The 20213-nt window shown below is 47.7% G+C and overlaps 1 protein-coding gene across 1 annotated transcript in view; it reads left to right on the top strand.

Annotated features, from left to right (window-relative positions):
- MAMDC2 (MAM domain containing 2) overlaps positions 1-20213 on the top strand; it is a 142293-nt gene that overhangs the window by 62054 nt on the left and 60026 nt on the right. The window contains exons 3-6 of the mRNA XM_045882234.3: positions 3040-3311; positions 4770-4854; positions 7823-7960; positions 19776-20032. Of these exons, the coding sequence (XP_045738190.1) occupies positions 3040-3311; positions 4770-4854; positions 7823-7960; positions 19776-20032 (752 nt within the window). The remainder of the gene's footprint in view (positions 1-3039; positions 3312-4769; positions 4855-7822; positions 7961-19775; positions 20033-20213) is intronic.

Below are 20213 nucleotides of genomic sequence, written 5' to 3' on the forward strand. Positions count from 1 at the left end.
CTTATGGCTGAGATATCAAGATCTCTCAATAAATAGCACCAGCTTTCATACTGTATACTATCAAGATATTTTAAATAATACATTGTTATAGTATGTGCTCTCAAAGGTTCTTAATATGAGCATTAGCATAGGCTTATAATAAAATCTGATATAGTGAGAGATTATGTCAGGAGAGATTTTTTTTAAGTTTTTATTTAAATCCCAGGTAGTTTAACCTAGTGTAATATTAGTTTCAGGCATGCAATATAGTGATTCAACACTTCCATACATCACCTGGGGCTCATTACAGCAAGTGTCCTCCTTCATCCCCCTCACCTTTCTCCCCCATTCGCCCAGCCACCTCCCCTCTGGTAACCCTCAGTTTGTTCTTTATAGTTAAGAGTCTGTTTCTTGGTTTGCCTCCCACTCTTTTTTTTTCCCCCTTTGCTCGCTTGTTTTGCTTCTTAAATTCCACATATGAGTGCAATCATATATGTTTGTCTTTCTCTGGCTGATTTATTTCACTTAGCATAATACTCTAGCTCCAAGAGAGATTTTTTTTTCTTTATGGCAGTCACTGAAAAAAATCAAGATAATCACCAGTAGATGGACTCTCTGAGCCTGTAGCAGCATACATTTACTTAACTTTGAGTTTTACCTCCAGGTGGAACTGTCTCCTCCCTCCTCTACGTGCTACAGTACCCAGTCCTTTCTTTGATAGATAGGTGTCAAAAGGGGGCTCCTGGGTGGCTCGGTCAGTTAAGCATCCAACTCTTGATTTCGGCTCAGGTCATGATCTCAGGGTCGTGGGATCGAGCCTTGCCTTGCGCTCCACGCTCAGCGGAAGTCAGCTTGAGATTCTCTTTCTCTCTCCCTCTTCCTCTGCCCCTCCCTCCCCCAAAATAAATAAATAATTCTTTTTTTTTTAAAGGTGTCTGAATAATGAGTCCTATTTCTCTGGCAGATATTGTAAATCTTTGCTTCTCAAATGTGGTCCCCAGACCAGCAGCATCAGCATCCCCTGGAACTTCTCAGAAATGCAATCCGTTAGAATTGCAGCATCACCCCAGACCTACGTGGTGGCAAGTCAAGGGTGGGCCCAGCAATCTGTTTGCACAGGGCCCCCGGGTGACTCTGGGCTCAAGTCTGAGAGCCACTTCTGTGAGTCGTTTCCTTCCAGAAGTGGGAAAGGCAGTAGGGAGGGGGAGAATTGAGCCTGCAGGGCAGCAGGGTTGGCCCAGGATGGGAAACTCCAGCGGACACAATGAGGAGTTGTTTTTTTCCTCTGCTTACCCCATGTGCCAACTCTCTACTTCTTCAGAAAAGGTTTGAAGTGCTCTCAGGAGCTCCCCTAGTCACCATGCCCACCCCACTACCAGCCTGCTTCGAGTCCCTTCAATGGGGACAGTAACGGAAAGCAGGAAATGAGGATGGCACTTAAATATTGCCTCATGTCACAGAGAAGCTGCCCTTTCTGTTTAAAAAAGAGTTGTCCTCAAGAGCCCCAGCCTAGTGCTTCCAAACCCAGCAGGCCCCACAGCTAGGAAATGCATGTGAAGCACTTAGAACAGCACCTGCTTCATAGTGAGAGTTCACTCTGTGCAGGGAGTGATGGTGATGGTGGCAGTGAGAGCAAGGGCCAGATTTCCCCACAGGGGTGCCTGTGTTGGCATCTAGAAGCAGTTGCTATTTGTACTGGGTGGGTGGTCGCTATGTTGAAAGACTGCCCACTGGAGACAGATGTTGATCTTGAAACCCTTTGCAGGCCAGCGAGACTCCCTGAAGACAGCGCCCTAACTGTGAGGCTGGCCATCAGCTGAGGCTCCTCTGGCCTGTCAGTACTCACCACAAAGCCCAGGGGCCTGGCTGGGGTTGGCGTTTGGGGTGATGAGCATGGGAGGAGGGGCTGAAGAAGATCAGGCAAAGCAAGGAGGAATTTCAGAGCCTTTCTAGTAGGAGTTCGGTGTTGGGGAGCCTAAAATGCAAGGAGTGGAGAGGTGGTCCCAGGATGGAATGCAGCCGGTGAGATGCTGGCCACAAATGTGGGAACCTCTGAGCATGCGTGAGAGTGCAGGTCCCACAGGCAGTGGGTCTCCAGGACACACAGGCAGATCGGGTCACTGCTATAGGAAGCTACTGACCAGAGTCAGATTCCGAAGGCTCAGGTCAGGTTACAGTTCTTGCTTCTGATCTGTTTTGTTCTGTTCTTCATAGCAGTTTTGTTTTATATCCTGGTGTAGCCAGCAGAGTACCACATATCAGCGTATCAGCGTCAGGAAGATAGGGGAAGGGGGGCAGGAGGAGGGGAGAGGAGCAAAAAGAGGGCAAAGAAAGGAGGAGGGGGTGGGGGAGAAGGAAGTGGTGAGTGCCCTGTCCTCCAAGTTTTGCATATGCTTTTCCATTTAGTTATTGAAACTATGAGATTTCGTTGTGGAAGAGTCTAGAGGAGGAGAGTCTTATTCCTAATTTTAAAAATCAGCTGACAGTGAACTTCATCTGCCTAGGCCCCAAGATCTGAGGCAACCAAATAAATTCAATCTACTATAATGATGCAAATTGGATGCAGATCAAATCATTGGGAATGAGGGGAGCTGTGGAAAGAGAAGGTTGAGTCCACCAAGGTATTCTGACTCCAGCAGAGGCATGCTGCTCCTCTGGGTTCTGAAGTTCTCAAACGTTCATGCATATCAGGGCCAGGAAGATGAATGCAGCATGCTAAAGGGGCCTGGTATGAGATGATAATAGGCAACAGACACTTGGCTTCAGTGTCAGGGGGTAATAGGGAGTAGTGGGGGGTGCCCATACCACCTTCTGAAGAGGCAGCACTACGTAGCTCCAGCCTGTTGTAGTCGTGTGTCATGTGACCATGGTCTCAGCATTGTGGGACCTTCTAATTTTTCACAAGAAGGCAGAGATCCCGTGTTTAGGCAACATTCGGTAGGCCACTGCAATGCATCAGCAGGCTGTATCTGCCCTTAGCTTCACTGGACCACAGTTGTGTATTTCCCTGAGTGGTGAACAGCAGGTTGATCCTTTCCCGGTGCTCCTTTCTCTTTCCAGGCCACTATATTTATGTGGACACCTCCTTTGCCAAGCAGGGGGAAAAAGCCGTGCTGCTGAGTTCTGACCTACAGGCTGAGGAATGGAGCTGTCTCCGACTGGTCTACCAGATAACCACGTCTCCAGGGTCTTCATCGGACACCAGCCGGCTGAACCTCTATGTGAGATTTGAAGATGAAAGTTTTGATCGCCTGCTTTGGTCAGCTAAGGAACCTTCAGACAGCTGGCTCATAGCCAGCTTGGATTTACAAAACAGTTCCAAGAAATTCAAGGTAGGTAGAATGTAGGCGCCTGACTTACCATATAGCATTATGTGACTCTGAGATTGTATGAAAATTTCTGCCACTAAAGTTACTGATCTCCTAGGTTAGGATGTGCTGCTTTATAAGAGATGTGTCCCAGAAGAATAGTAGTAATTAATAATTGGTAAGTTAATATTGTCTTTATTCTTTAGAAGAGCTTCTTCCCGGATTTCTTTCTTGTCTACTTAAATGGGACTTCTGTGAGAATCTAAATGGAGCCTAAACCAACCTCTTCGATGGAAATTTATTTTCTAATGGGCTTTAGGGAGCATTCTCATTTCTAGTCATTTTGTTTCCTCTTTCTCAGTCGTGTGTGGTGTCTCCCTAATGGTCTGTTTGCTACAAATATTGAACAAAACATTCACTATCGTTAAAGGAAAAGTGGAGCTACTTTGAAGAGGGAAAGATACATAAAGGATATGTTCTGATTCCTTTTCAAAGATGGTGGTTGTTGCATCAGAAGTGTTGGAAGAGGAAGGTCGACAACGTAACATAAAGCTGGATGTTGTTTGGAGCAGGGAAGGAGACGCAAGTGTGACATGTAGTGAGAGTGTTGTGGAGGAAAGAATAGGGCCTTCACGAACACGTTCTCCATTCCTAATTCCCTTTTCAATTCCCTATCCCATTTCTCTCCCTCAAAAAGTACTGAAATGCTGTCTACTCCTCTCCCCGTCCCATCAGGCAGGAGGGAGGGTTGAGGGAAGGAACACTGAGGTCCGAGCTCTCTAGTTCACACTGTCTGCCCAGTAGTAGGGCACATCCTAAATCTCCCAGCATAGTTGCCAAAGACTGGGCTGAAGTCACATAAAGAGAAGCAAATACTTCCGGAAACGGGAGCAAAGATGAACCACAGCAGGGCTTGAAATCAGCCATGTAAATTGTCATGCTCCCCTCGGTTCTTTATGTAAAATTTTCCAAATTTGTTCAGCAATATAGAAACTACAGGTTGATTTACGAGCCTCTTCCATCTCACATGGAGTCTCCCACGGCTAAGTCAGATTGTGCTTCCCCCCTCCTCCAAGGGTCTTCCCCCCTCCTCCAAGGGTCTTCCCCGCTGAGGCCTCTGCCCTGAGTCCCTGACTGTTCTCAGAATGCATTTCCCCAAGGGCACCAGCCCCCCTCCCCATCCACAGCCAACTGGGGCCACCACAGACGCTGGAGAAGGGGGTGGTTGGAATAGCACTTGAAGACAGTTGGCCCCAAGCTTTACTGGACACCTTGCTCACCTTGTACACACACACACACACATTCTCTTAGAGCCCGTGGTGAGACTGGTATCCAGTAGCAATTAGCTGAGACAAGCAATCTCGCTTTGCCTTGAATTGCTGAACAGCTCCTGACTAGTCTCTGAAATTCTGAGCCAGGGAAACACGGTGTTTCCTTGGAGTTAGGGAAGCCTGACTCCCTTCTTCCTCCTGTGTCGTGCAGATTTTAATAGAAGGTGTGCTTGGACAGGGAAACACGGCCAGCATCGCACTCTTTGAAATCAAGATGACAACCGGCTACTGTATTGGTAAGTGGGTTTCGTCCTCACTGTATTGGAATGTGAATTGTGAATCTTCTTCTAAAATCTGTTGCCAGAGGGAACTGAACCAGTCCTAAAGGCAAGGTGTTTTATGGAAGTCAGTGCATGATGCACCGTAGCTTACATGCTTCTCGAGGTTCACTTGAATGGTGTATGTTGCTCCTGTCTGTAAGCGGAGGAAGGCTCGCTGGATGGAGTCTGCCCAGACTGGCTAGGTTAACGAAGGGAAAGTAGCTGCAGCAACTGTAACCTGAGCTGCCACCTGAACCTCAACATATGCTAGTAAAGATAATTTCCGGTTTGCTGTGAGCTCAGCTTCAGCCAGAAAAGCAGGCTCGTATTCCGTTCTTTGCTCATTTTACTCCATTTCTCTCTGATACACCTTGGCCCCTCTGTGCCCTGTGGCCGCTCACCTTCTATTTGTCTGCCGTTGGTGCTATTTCTCTATAAGATGGGCGCTCCTGGAGGCCAGGGCAGGCTGTGGAGGTGCAGGGAGGAGGAGGACAGGACATCGGGCAGCACTGAACACCAGGGATGCATTTGAGCTGCGGTTTTAGGAAGCAGGGGAATTCGGTGAAGTGCAGGTCCAGGGGAGGAGGGGAAGAACTCTCTGTGGGCAGAGCCCAGGGTGGAGGAAGCACAGGGTGTACTCAGGCCCCGGCCAGAAGCTGAGGAGGGTGTTTGAAGTGCGAATCAGGACCCAAGCGAGCCTTCGGCAAGAGTCTGGGTCCCGGCTGAAGAGGGTGGATGATTCTGTGGTTGGCCGGTGTTCAAAGCTAAAAGTCAGCAGAGGAGGGTGCCTGCGGCCATGTCCTCACATGGTGACTCTGGCGGCCCCATGGAAAGGGACTTGGAAACGAGGAAAATAAATACGTAGGAGAGGAAAACCCCCAGCAAGTGGTTGTAACCTTACAGATCAGACATAACGAAGGCCCAGCGCTGGGCTCTAATAGGGAAAAGGTGGGAGACTGCGAGATTTTTCGGCATTGATGGCCCTTTGGAGGTTGACTGGCTGTGGAGAGGAAGAGGAAGGAGAGTCAAAGACAATTCTGAATAAAAAAGAGACTTTGCTAATTCCCTGACTCTTCTCTGTTTTGACCTTCCAAGGATGATACTAAGGCAAGTGAAGGAAAGCACGAGGGAAGAAAACGTGACCATGTTCTGAAGATACAGTGGGATTAGACCCATGCGCCCCCTGGTAGCTCCCTCCCGCCAGCAGGTGCGCCTCGGGCAGCCCACCCACCAGTCCGACGGGCCTGCTGCAGCGCCACCTGCTGGCTCCTCAACTCCCCGCGCCCCGCAGCCTCCGTTTCTCCACCTGCAAAATGGATATAAACTGCTTCCCTCGTAGGAATAATGTGGGGACTGATGAGATCATAGGTATGAAGGTGACTGGCCCAGCGCTGGGCACTTTAAAAATGTAAATTTCCTCTCTTCAAATCACTCCGTGGCTTCTGGTTTGTTTAAAAAAAAAAAAAAAAAAGGAGTGCCAATACTTTCATCTTGTTGAGATGCCTGATCCCACAGTCCTCTCGCCTTCCTTTCTGTGCTCTCTCTTTGCTTGTCTCCTCATCTGTAAAATGAGGTTAATAATAGTACCTACCTCGTGGGACCATGTCGAGGACTGAGTAAGTTAATTCAGTTAAAGTGCTTAGAATAGTACCTGGCACGTTCAGGACTATTTTGCTTTCTATTTTATTCTTCAGCAGGCTTTGGCATGGAACAGGGGTATTGCGTGGCAGATGCTGCAGTGGAAAAGTTGCAGATAAAAACCTTAAAGTTTTTCAGTGATTGCTAATGTAAAAACACATTGATAACTATATCAATCAGGGTCCTGGCAGGAAGAAGAAGACATTAGGGGCTACAAAGGTGTGGGTGGGTGAAGGAAACCAGCAAAAGCACAGGTGGTAATCCAGAACTAGTGAGAGCGATGATTCATCAGCCATGAGGGCAAGGGGTGGGGGCCACTGGAGCCAGTGGTTGTGTGGGGAGGACTCCCTGATAGGACCTGTGTCCTCAGGAGAGGGACACAGCCAACCCATGGCAACCTGGCAGGAAAGAAGCTGGAGGCTTGTTCTCCTCCTACTTTCCATCGGTCGAATCCAACAGGAAGACAGAAGGCAGGGGAGGCCAGTGACACAGTCCATACAGGTCTACCGCTGGAGTGAAAAAATGGTGGGGGTGGGGTCTGGAGGGGTAATGGGAGATGGCCAGGACAATCATACTTCATATTTGTAGTTGATGATTATAGGGGTCAATACAGGCTCACTGTTGGTGAGCTTCTCATTCCCACTAGAGGAGTCTGTTGACTGGGAACAATTTATCTGTGCAAACATGTCCGTGCTCCTAAACGGCGGAGGGTGGGAGGTGAAGTCTCTTTATTTTCTCTCTCTTCTCCACTGAGGAGCTGCAGAAGGACCCAGAGCCTAGGCTATGCCTCCCCTGCCTGTTCTGTTTCTTGTTAATAAGAAAAGCAGAGGCTGTTAGCACCTAGGAAACATGTCCTTTAGCCCTGGTATCTTGTCTACCAACAGGAGAGAAGGGGATGGGGATATGGGCTACCAGAAGGGTGGCAGACACAGTTTCTGGAGCTAAGAGGATGGTCCCAAATAGGGCTTTGAAGCAGAGGTGGCTGAGGCACCAGGCATTAACCACACATCTGGCTCTGTGTGGGGACAGTCCTGTGCAGGGGGAACGTTCCCCTCATTTCACAGATGAAGGCACAGAGCCCAGGAGAAGTCATGCTACAATTCACATGGCTAGTCAGTGGCAGGGCCATCATCCAAAGAAGCAAGGATGAATTACACTTTCCAGCATTGTCCAGGGATCCTGGTACAAAGCTTCCAGTGGTCAAGGGGAATGAGAAACATATCTGAATACGGAAGAGCAATCCCCGCAGTGAGTAGGGGTATATACCTAGGTGTGATCGTGTGCATTTTCGTTTCTCTTCTGTCAGAATGTGACTTTGAAGAAAATCATCTCTGTGGCTTTGTGAATCACTGGAACCCCAACGTGAACTGGTTTGTTGGAGGAGGAAACATTCGAAACTCCCCTTCCATTCTCCTGCAGGATCACACCTTCAAGAGTGAACTGGGTGAGCTGGGGACAGATGGAGTCCTTTTCCTGGGGGGAGTGTTTCCGCCTTCCCCTCCTGCCCCCTCCATTGACCTAACTGTGGCCCTGTCAACAGAGAAGGGAGACAGGAGAGTGAGTAGGGACCGGGAGGCCTGGTGGAAGAGCAGGAAGGCCGGGTCGGGCTGTGAGTTTGAGACGGACCGTGGATAGGAGCTCTGTACCTAAGGACAAGGCCACCCAGTTAAAGGCTTTTCTTCACCTGTGATCTGGTCTTGCTCTTTTCACATTTCCATATTATGCTTTACTTTCTTATCACTTTGTTGTTCTGTATTTCTTATCCCTAAAGGCAGGGTGGGAATGATCCTAGGTTGCTTTTCACTAAAAATAGATCGGGTGATGGGAAACAGTCCTTAAGAACTTCCCAAGTGGCCCTGGGGTGAGCCCCAATTCCCAGTGGTGAATCCTGAAAGCAACAGGGCCACCTAGCGGCCAAGGGGGCTGGCCTCTGCAGGGAAATGGAGAGGAGAGAGGTTCTTGGGGATGAGTCCACTCTAAGGAGCATGTTTCCACAGATGGGAGACATGGGCAAAGGCTTACTTCCTAAGGATTATGACAGCCTTCACCTGGGCCCTGGGAAGCTTCCAGGGTCTCCCCATAGTTGCAAGACGCTCCAGTCCTCAACCCCACGGGCTTGTTGACTAGCGAGAAGATTCTGGTAACTGACTCCATCAAGAGCAAGAATAGGAATTTTGGTTCTGCTGCAAACTGTCCTTTTTCCTAGTTTGATCCACTGCTGTGTGGATACTGAGGTCATCTGCTCAGTCCTAATAAATCGTTGACAAGGACAATGTGTCCCCAAGCCTGAAGACTTGGCAACTTTTTATGGTTCTTTACATTATTCCTTGTTCATGGTAGTTTCTTTTCATGTGAATATTTGTAACCTTGTCTCTGACTCTTTTTTAAAAGTGCCCATCCTGAAGCTTATCTTGGCTCTGGACAGTCTCCATCCTGAGACTGGTCCTAGTATATCCAGACTCTCACACTCAATTTTCTAAAGGAGCCAGGCAGATGTTATAAAGTGAGTGACATGTGGGCTGGGAGAGGAGTGTGGCAAACTAGGGAGCACAGACCCTGTACAAAGCTCTAATTAATTACTGCCATGTGAGAATGCAGTTCCAGGGGGCAGATCTTTTGATTTCATAAGGTAATCAGGAAGGCAGGGGTTTTATGTGAAATTTCCCTAATTTTTTAAAGTTGGTAAATATTTTCTTTTTTTAAAAAAGATGTTATTTATTTGTTTGAGAGAGAGAGAGAGAGAGCACACAAACACACACACACACACACATGAGTATGAGCAGGGGGAGCGGCAGAGAGAGAGAGGGAGAAGCAGACTCCCCGCTAAGCAGTGAGCCCAACTTGGGCTCTATCCCAGGACCCCAGAATCATGACCTGAGCCAAAGGCAGATGCTTAACCTACTGAGCCACCCATGCACCCTGGTAAATATTTTCTTTAAAAACACTGCATGGGCCAACAAAACACATCTTCAGGTCAGGCCCAGTTAGCCAACTTCTATTTTGCAAACTTCATTTTATGTGTTCCTTTTCTTTTTCAACATGTCCAGGCTTCTTACAACAAAATGTTGATAAGTAACCATATAGTAAAAGGTTGGAGTCTCCTGGGCTTACCTGTTAAGACAAATCCAACTTTGGATCTAGCATTTTCATTCATTTGACCCTGTATTGGGTCTGGTTGGGAAAACAGCAATAAAATGGTACATTCCCTATGGTCCTTGCCCAGGTTCAAAGAACATACATTCGAGAAAGGGAAAAGGATTTCTATCACACATGGGTGTAAGACAAGGTAGCATGTGTCAAGTGCTCTAAGAGTGGTCCCCCCATTTACATCAAAAAAAGAAGAGTGCTGGGTATTCAGAGACAAGAGAGATCATGTAACTGCTTGGACGTTCAAGAAGACATGATGATGAAAGAAGTCAACTGCGTTGAGGGATGGTTATAACTTTGACAGGCAGAGACAGGAGAGGGCTGGAGCCGTGATACATGGTAGCAATCACAAGGGTACCAGAGGGAGAGATATGATTGGGAAAGCAGTGTAGGGGCAACTTCTAAAAGGCCTCAAGTGCCAGGAAAGAGATTTTAACTTTACTCTGTTGACAACAGGAGGCCTTTGGAGGTCTTTGAGCAAGGAGAGATGCGATCACAGCAGTGTATTTAGTTTGGTTAGCCAGACAGTGATTATCTCAGTAAACAGAGGACCAAATGGTAGAACAAGAGAACTAAAAATACCCCAGAAATGATTTCTTTAGGTACATCTAAGGTCACTTACATAAATAATTGAGATTAGAAAAAGACAAAACATTTTCACTTCCTTCTTCTAAAAGTAAGGGTTAGCACTTTTGGAAATGACAAAAGATTGGAGTTCTCTCTCTATATATATCTCCATATTTTGGCTCTACAGACAGAGAGCCCATCTCCACTTGTGGCCATTGTAGGAAGCCCTGTAAGTGTCATGCGTGGAGTGGGTGATAACCTAGCATGACAGATTAGTCCATGAATCTGCATGAGTATTTTAAATAACAACTGGGTTCATTCAAAACAACAAAATGGGGGCACCTGGGCAGCTCAGTTGGATAAGCATCTGCCTTCGGCTCAGGTCATGATCCCAGGGTCCTGGGATCGAGTCCCACATTGGGCTCCCTGCTCAGCGGGGAGCCTGCTTCTCCCTCTCCCTCTGCCTCTCTGTGCTCTCTCTGTCTCTCTCCCAAATGAATAAAGTATTTTAAAAATAAAAAAAAAATGTTACCAACTCTTGAAAGCTTTGTTTCAAGGAATAGGACAACTTACATAACATTCTGCCATATCTTAAGAATATAGTACAGGGAGTAGAGAGAATCTTGAAAGATTGTATTAATCCCTGGGGTCATTATCACAGGTATCCAAACTTAAATGTGGGGAACTGTTGGAGAACTTTCCCCAAATCACTTAAAAATTAGTTCCAGAGTCAGAGCCTCTGAGTAACCAATATCATGATTTAATGACTATGTGTTCAGTGCATCATTTTTCTTTCTTTTTTTAAAAGATGTTCTTTTTTAAGTAATCTCTATACCCAGCGTGGAGCTTGAACTCACGACCCCAAAATCAAGAGTCACATGCTCCACTGACTGAGACCACAGGCTCCCATATCATTTTTTATCCTCAATGATGATGAGGACCAGTTGGCTAGGGAGACACCTATTTCCGGGGAGAGACAGCAGATCTGTGTCCTACTGACAAATCATCCATCTGACTGTGTCACTTGAATGTCATCCATCCTCTGAGGAGTGCATCAGCCCTAGACCTTCCTCACTCTCATTTGTGACCATGGAACATTCTGCCCACATCTGTGTCAACAAGGGACAGAGAAAGAGGACCAGGCTAGGAATTCAACACTTGTGCTCCAAGCCAAGTTATCCAAGTGCCAGATTGCCTTGGGCAATCCCTCGACTTCTCAGGGTCTCCACTGACCTGTTTGCAAATGAAGAATTTGAATCCCATGATCTCTAAGATGCCTTTGAGTTCTAGTGTTTTACTCCTAATGCTGTACATCAAAATCTCCAAATTCACCACTCATTGTAACTGGGGGGAAAAATAAACTGGGGAAACCCTAACTAAAGAAAGCTAAACAGACTTCTTTATTTCAGGACTTCTCAGTGCCTTTAATACAATTCTATGTTAATTTATATTATGACATTGCACAAATTATTCAAATACCAAAATGCTCTGTAAACATGCACAATGATGCATGACTAACAGAGATGTAAAATAAAAGATAGGGGACCACAGAAAAGTGAAAGATCACCTTGGTTTTGGGGTTCAGGGAAAGCTTTCTAGAAGAAGTCATCTCAGAACTGGAATTTGGCTAGATGGATAAGAAGTACAGCATATGCAAATGTATACAGGCCTGAGGGTGGATACTTTATTCTGTGGTTGGGGAGTATTTGAGAATGCCGAGATATAAGATGATGGCAGAGTAGCACTAGACCTAGATTATGTTCCTGCTCATAGCCAGAAGCCTGGGTGCCTACATTCTACTCGCTTCTCCCAGGTCTCTGCTATTTCTTTCCAATTCCTCTTGAACTTTTACACTGATATTTTGGCCAGTTGTAGCCAGACAACCATTTCCTCCTCACCCAATGCACATGTATACACATGCGTGCACACACACACACACACACTCTCTCACACTCCTCCCACGTGGACTCCTATATAAGACTTCTTCCTATAGGAGATGGAGCTAAAACAGATGAGTTCTAGAGATTCTCAGATATTTTCCTTGAAAAGCCCATAGGACTCAGAGTTTTGACCAGAATCGCTCTTGGGGGAACAAAAAAAAAACACAAAAAACAAAAAACCCTCCAGTGCTCTGAATAAGGGAGGGATTGCCTTTCTTCATACATTTGCCTTCAGCTGGGTATATTGATTTTTCCTGAGCTCTATCAATTTGGGTGGCAAAGTAAAGATTAAATGGTTCAGATGTCTGCCCACAGCAGCAGATTTTGCTCAAAAAAAAAAAAAAATTCATCTCATGTTCATTCATATACTGGAAGCAGCTTATGCCTTTGCTTTCAGGGAAAAACCAGGGAGGTGAACGGAGGGGCGAGCAAAGCCCTGTGCCTGCTTAGAGTTACGCAAAAGGTTGAGGGACGTCTTCCCTGGAGGGCTCTGGCCTTTGTGTCATAGAAGAAGGAAGAGTGAATGTGGTGTCTGAAAAATGCAATGCGTATATGAATTTTCCTGCTTTTGGCCATGTATTTTTAACAGTTAACCCCAGACCATGAGTCAAGTTTTTCAAATGAGCACTCTGTCTCCAAATGTTTGTCTCAGGGTGGAAATGGCTAATAATGCAGTCAGAGCTCTTGTGGGACATCTTGGGAATATTGGAGGGGATGGGATATTATCCTTCTTTTTGTCGCCCAATTCCGATTCGTCACATATGGATTTTTTTTCTCTGTTAATATTTTATGAAGTGAAACAAAAATCTTTCAGGAGGTAACCTACTGATAGCCCAGATCATTACTGTTTCCCACCTGCCTTGGCCAAAAGAAGATAATTACTGGGAAAATAAGGAGGGAAATCAGTTTCTTTGCTGAGATCTTAAAAATCATATGTGCTTAGGGTGCCACTCAGGGAGTTGAGCAAGGTTTCAAAACCTAAATTAAGATCAGAATGATTTTATTCCCTCCAAGGCTGTGAGGTGGATGGAGCATCTTTCCATAATTCACGGCATTCTCTTCTCCTTTCAGTTCAGACTGAGCTCAAGCATCCTCTTAACAGCACTGTTCATTTACTCTCTGCATTGATCCATTTGGTTCCTTGCATACGCTCTCAGTAGGGAAGCAACTTTATGAATTTTCTCACCATCACCTTTGTGCAGGCTCTGTCATTCACCTTTCCCTGTCCTTGGATGACTTACGTTAGCTTTCTGGGCACTTCAAGTATGAACTAACAGCCTCCTTTTCAGGGGTTCAGTTCAGTCCAGTCAAAACTCCAGCATCTCATCCGATTCAAATCTCCCCCAGACCAAAGCATGGTGGAGCCATAAAGAGAAGGGTTTGGGCTTTATTTCTCTTCATACTTCCTTGGCTCTCCCCCTTCCTCTTCTCCCACTCCCTGTGCTGCTGCTGGTTCCTTCAGGGTTGGAAGGAGGTGTAACAGTGGAACAGAAAAGGAAGGGAAGGGGACAAAGGATCTTATGTGACCAGTGCTGTTGAAGCTGGAGTTCATGACCTTTATACTGCAGGTGGCCACGTGCTGCCCATTTCTCTCACTACCAGTGGGGAACCCCACCTCACTACTCCCAGATAGGGATGATGCACTCTCCAGCTGGCCATCTGTGAGTCCCTTTAGCACCTAGAAGCAATGCTACACCACGCCAGCCCCTGTTGGAGTTACCACCTGCATGCAGTTCTTTTGAGAAGAGTCCTTTCAAGACATTCTAGCCCCTTCTGAGTTGCCCACTTAGGCTAAGGGAAAACTCAAATCTTTTCCCCACCGGACTCTGAAAGTTACTACTTGTTGGCCACAAAATCCTTTCTCTCCACTCTGCCCCCACAGGTCCCTACAGACGTCTTGCTTCTAGATGTATACAGCCAAGAGCCAGGCACCAGCCTTTGTACCCCGCAAACCCCAGTTATCAGTGATTAAGTTCTCCCAAGAAACCCCTGAGCACCCTCCTCTCTTGAGGCCCAGGGCAGTTGAAGAATTCAGGAATTTCTGCCAAGTGTGGGTCAGGGTGAGGTTAGAGGGTGGTTTCCCTCCTCCACTCTCTCCACACCTGGTTCCTTTAAGCCTCTTCTCTTGGATCAGAATAAGAAAGGGGAAGCTATCCCTTGCTGTTCCCTTGGGGGGGGTCAAAAGAAAACCCACGACGGGTTAGCTCCGGGACACCTGTCGCCAAAGAGACTCTGTCTACGATCTCTCGGATCCTTCTTTGGCCTTATATATTCAGGCTGGAGGGCTGAGGAGGGATCAGCCTGGTGGGGTTGGCTTAGACCCCCGGTTGCCACAATGTAACATAGGCCACAGGGATGGGAGGGTACCACAGAACAGCAGTACTTGTCTCCCATCGCTCTTGGCACTGAATTCTTAGCAGAGACTGGGAGACATCCCACTTTGTGCCCATTTATTACATTTCTGTCATCTCTGAAAGCTGTATAAAAAGACTAGAGCCTGACTCTACTGTAGTGAAACTTACCCAAACCCTTAGAACTAAAGATCCACGAAGATGAGTGTTGGGTTCGTAGATGGTAGACGGGGCGAGCAGGCGTGATGACCTCCCGATTTGGGTGCTGTCTCCTCACGGCGGCAGTAGACCAGTGGGGTTTTCCAGCTGGCCTGTGTTTCTTCAGACGGTGCTTCCCCCCTGACCCAGGAGACAGTATGACACGGATGTAGACACACGTCACAACTAGAGCACAAGCATGGCGGACAAGGCCGAGTCCCAGCTGAGTCAGAGGATGCCTTGGCATCGATTTTTGTGGAATGCGGGATAGCCAGACTGTTTGAAAATAGAAGTTCAGGAACTGCCCTCAAAGTTTTTTTTTCCTAATTCAAGGGAAAATGGCTGCCTAAAAGAGACCCCCTGGTTGCACATGAACCGTTGAGCGAACCTACAGTGGGCTGCTACATAAAGGGAAGCAAGTAATCATGTGCCGTCACCGCGGGCATGACCCCAGATGGGGCCTTTGGCTGGCATCACTGAGATTCTGATCTTTCGACAGAATTGGAAATTGTTTGTTTGGTTTTTTTTTTTCCCCTAGAAGCTGAAGCCTCTTTGTGTATAATCCAGAATTAGGGAAGGATAGACTGGCTCCACGAGTCTGAGTAAGCAGCAATGACCAGGGGACTGGCAGTGAACTTCTCGATGTTTAATTGTATGGAGAACTCATGGCCCCTTCATAGACTCTTTCATTTACAGTTAAAGTCTGAATACTTACAAATCTTTGTGGCCTGCAGGATCCCCCCCAAAGATTTGGTTAGTTATAGGATTGGTACATCTAGGGTCCACCAATACCTAGTTTCGTCCTACTGAAAGGATTGGATAAATTGCCTCTCCCAGGTATTCTGCAGGCCCTAGAACCCTGGGCCAGATAGAAAGTTTGGCCTCATTGAACTGGGCAGGAACATTCTCATAATACCAAGCATGAGAGACATAATTTCCCAAGAATTCCAGGCCCACTTCTTCATTCCCCTTGGAAAGGTGCACAAAACGGTGCCTGCATTCACCCAAACATCTGCTCTTCTTCCTCAGCGTTGGTCATATCCAATGATACTGAGCCTGGGCTGGGCGTTGTTCCTCCAGCCTGGCATCCTGGGCAGACACCTGGTGATTTCTGAGTCATCCCCACCCCTTCAGCTGAGATGAGCCAGCTACCTTTGGTTTCCCAGTGAGAAAGTCTTACTCAGATTGTCGGTAAATAGTATCTAACTTTGGCAACAACTGAATGATGGGGGGGGGGGGCGGGTAAGCAACAGAATGTGGTCTAGTCTATGGCTCCAGAGGAGACTTGGTGTCAGCAGTCCTGGTCTCAGCACCAGCAGCCTCTCTGACTCACTGTGGGCATGTCACATTGTGTTTGCTGGATGGTTTTGGGATCAGAAATGTGACTTTGGCTCCCTTGTGCATGAGCTGTTAATGAAGCACTTTACCGGCAAATTCAGGAATTAAAATAGCATCCACACAGCGGGTGAGTAACTGGCCTTTAAAGAAGACTGTCAGATATCTGTCAGCTGTGAGGAAGATGGGTTCCTAATGGGACGGGGACATTTCTGTAAGCCCAGTTGCCGCGCACTCCGCAAGTATTATGAATGCCTCCAAGTGGATTGCGACGTCTTCTGGATTCACCGAGAATCTCCCAGACGTCTTGGAGGTGCTCCTCACCCTTGGTGGAGTGAGTTCCCCCTTCGTGGCTGCGTCAGTTTGGGTCCTCCAGGAAGAAGACCCTAAGCTTGGACTGGGTGAGGAAGAGATTTATCGGCCGTGAAGGATAAGGAGGAGAGAGCTGGAGTCACTGGGGCCCAGGTCAATGTATCTGTTAGGCAGAGTAGCCACAGTGCCTAGGGGCCAGGACATTTTTAGGGTCCATGAGAATGTTTTCATCTTATTTATTCTAAAATCGGAAGAAAAAAAATGAACGTGCTAATAACAAATAAAATAATCAGTCCGGCCTAAATTATGTTCATCTTTATACCAACGCAGTCATAAAATAGAATGCTTAATATTTTTTAAGGAGGCATGGACCCACAGCGGCCAAAGGGCCTAGGGCCCACAAAAGTCATAACGTGGCGCTGGCTAGGGAGGGCCTCCAGCACGGCAGAGAAGACTGACACCTGGGAGGGAAAGGCCAGGCTGCGGGGGGGGGGGGCGGCTGCTGAAGAGCCCCCCTCAGGCGGAATGGCCCCGCTCTGCTAATCCTGTTCTGCCTAGTCACCAGCTGAGAACAGCCCAGTGTACTTGGCCTTGGCACAAGCGCTGATGTGGGTCCAGAGGTGAGGCAGCTGGAAGCTGTCAGCCAGCTGTGCTCCCTGCAGCAAGTTCACCTGAAGGGGAGTCACATGCCACCTCCATGGCCCCCACAATGAAGAACCAAGGAAACAAAATATTAGGTCTCTCCTCTACCCAGGCCCAGCCCCCACACACGTATCTTGGAAAGGGATTCTGTTTCATTGGAAGACAGGTTACAAAGAGCATTCAACACTCCCTCTCTGCCTCTGACGCAAGAGCTCTCGGTGAGCAAAGGGGTGTTATGGAGGCTAGCTGGTCGCATGTGTTCTCTATTAGTAAAGTATTCTGGGGGGGCTGGCTGTCCCCCCTTCCCCCCGCAGTGCTCCCGTGGGCACTGGAGCTTGGGTGGGGGAGGCATGGCCTTCCTTCCGGTTCAGAGTTTCTCTGATTCTGTTCAGTCTGACATTCTGATTCGTCCTTTAAAATCCCTTGCCAGAGTCAGCAAAGTGAGAGCCCCTCAGCTGTTTCCAGCCTGCAGATATGCTTATTTGGCAGAGACAGAGTTTAAAAAATTGCAGTGGTGGGTGTTATGGGTTGAACTGTGTTTCCTCCAAACCATATGTTGAAGTCCTAACCGCCCCCTGCCCCCCAGGACTTCAGAATGTGACCTTATTTGGCAGTAGGGTTGTTGCAGATGTGATTAGTTAAGATGAGGTCATACCGAAGTAGGTCCCTAATCCAATATGACTAGTGTAGTTATAAAAGTTGGGGGGGGGGCGGATTTAGACACAGAGAGAGACCTGTACAAAGGGAGAACACCATGTGAATATGAAGGCAGAGCTTTATTAGCCAAGGAAGGCCAAAAATTGCCAGCAAACCACAGATGATAGGAGGGAGCCTTGGAACAGATTCTCCTTCACGGTCCTTGGAACAAGGAACCAATCCCGCTGACACCTTGATCTGGGACTTCTAGCCTCCTGAGCTGGGGAGAAAGAATCAATTTCAGTTGTTTAAGCCACCTAGTTTGTGGTACTTCATTATAGCAACCCTAGCAAACTCAGATAGGGGGTATCATTTTGAAATGGATAGATTTGCTATGAAAATTTAGATTTTGAGCTTCAGTGGGAAAAGCCTGAGGTGCCGGGCTGGATGTCAGGGCACCAGCTGGGAGCAGAGGGATGGATACACTCAGTCCTGAGCTAGAGAGCGCAGCCCACAAGGGGTGGGGACTGCCACTCTGGGCCACCCGCTGGTGGTGGCAGCTCGGAATGTGGGTTCAGCGCAACCTGATTTTCCGATGTTTCCGAACAGAAGCTTGATTGCTGTTTCTTGTTGCTAATGAAATATGATTTCAGATGTTGGCAACGAATGCATCCCTCGATTTCCTCCCAGAACCCACTCTGCCTCAGTGGTATACTTGATCATGTTGGCCCCTTGGTCATCTGAGTTTGTGATCTCTATTCATTCACGGTTGCATGTCTTGTCTAACTATAAGAGAAATTATAGTTAAACAAGGGAGGTGATTCAGGGGGGTCGAACAATTTGCCGCCAGGAGAAAGCGAGCCTTGATTTACCCACCTCTCCCCTCTGCCATTTGAGGCAAGGACCTTTCTGAGACTATCTGTGCTTTAAATAATCATGTGCTGTGCGAGATGTAAAGCAGGTGTCCGGTCTATGCAGGTATATGGTCTTCCTACTACCTTTACTGCTAGTGTGTTGAGGATACAAGGAGTTGTTACTAATCAGGCACCATGCAATAAAACAAAGATACTAAGCTATAGTTGTTCTGAACTTACAAATAGAAAGGTCATTCTATCGAAGCTACAATACAGCCCTCCATCACTGCAGCTTTAATTGCCAATAATGACAATGACTCTTTACACGGAACAGACAGTGGGGAAGCCATGGTACCAAAATCATTAATGACATTCCTTTAGTTCATTGTAATTGCGTTAGGCAGTTACAATGTGCCAAGCCCACGCTAAGCATGTCACATGCATAATCTCATGTAATGCTCGAACTAGCCCCAGGAGGGAAGTATTTGGTTCTCCCTGTAGAGATTAGGACATTGAAGCCCAGAGATATTCAGTAACTTGCTTGAGGTCCCAGCAGGACTCGACCTCAGGTCTCTTCAATGCCAAATCCAGGCTCCCCCCATTCTGGCCTCCTGGTTCCTCTCTTTCACCAAAATGCCTCTAACAGAGGTCAGCCTCCAGGCCCAGAGCCCACCAAGACCTCGCCAAGAGCGGTGTCCCAAGTCCAACCTCCCAAATCCCAACTGTGGCTACATGTTCTGTTAAAGAGGCAAAGCTTGTCATCCAGTTTGAAGTCAAAAATCTTAGTTTTGCTCAAAGAAGACTCGCTGACTTTTTGTGTATATTGTAAAGATGTACAGGAAGGTAGGTCCCTCTGTGCCCCTTTAGGAACAGATGGTATGCTTGGTATGTTCTTGGAAATCCTGTAACTCACAGAAGGCCTGGGAGGAGGGGGGCCTCCTGGGGTCATGTTCTGGTTCTTTCCACAGCTGCGTTCAGCTTGTGAAAATTCCAGTACTTCGTATATGTGTATTTTACTTCAACCACAAGTGAGGCAAAGAGAACGGACAGTTCTTGGCTTGGATTTAGCAGAGCACCTTTGAACTCCTCACACTCCCCTTCCAGCCCAATACCCGTGGACCCCTGGTCAAACGTCTTGTGGCCATAACTCCTCCACGTCCTTGCCACCCCTGCCCCTGGATTGTGTTGAAGTCAATCCCAGCATCGCACTGTGTCACCTGCAACCACGCCCCTCCCAGCCCGTCTTACACTGCGTGTCCTGTCCGTGTGATTTTCAGGCCACTACATGTACGTGGACTCGGTGTATGTCAAGCACTTCCAGGAGGTGGCGCAGCTCATCTCCCCGAAGACCACGGCCCCCATGTCCGGCTGCCTGTCGTTTTATTACCAACTCCAGCAGGGGAATGACAATAGCTTCTCCCTCTATACTCGGGATGGGGCCGGCCTTTACGAGGAAATCTGGAAAGTGGGCCAGCCAGGGAATGCTGCCTGGAATCTGGCTGAGGTGGAGTTCAGCGCGCCGTACCCCATGGAGGTGGGTATGGAGGCAGGTGCGCCCTGGCCTCACCGCTGTGCCCTGTGCGGGGGTGCTGCCGACTCGTTCGTCTGCCGATCGGGAGACACCGGCCACAGTGCTCCGTTCTTCTCTGTTGTGTGTCCATCTTCATCTTCCCTTTCCTTCCATGGGCCCCCTCTGCTTCTCCCTCTTCCTCTTT

The sequence above is a fragment of the Mirounga angustirostris genome, unplaced genomic scaffold (assembly GCF_029215605.1).
Source record: "Mirounga angustirostris isolate CCGP_5_RB_7025 unplaced genomic scaffold, mMirAng1.0.hap1 SCAF_15, whole genome shotgun sequence".
NCBI lineage: Eukaryota > Metazoa > Chordata > Mammalia > Carnivora > Phocidae > Mirounga > Mirounga angustirostris.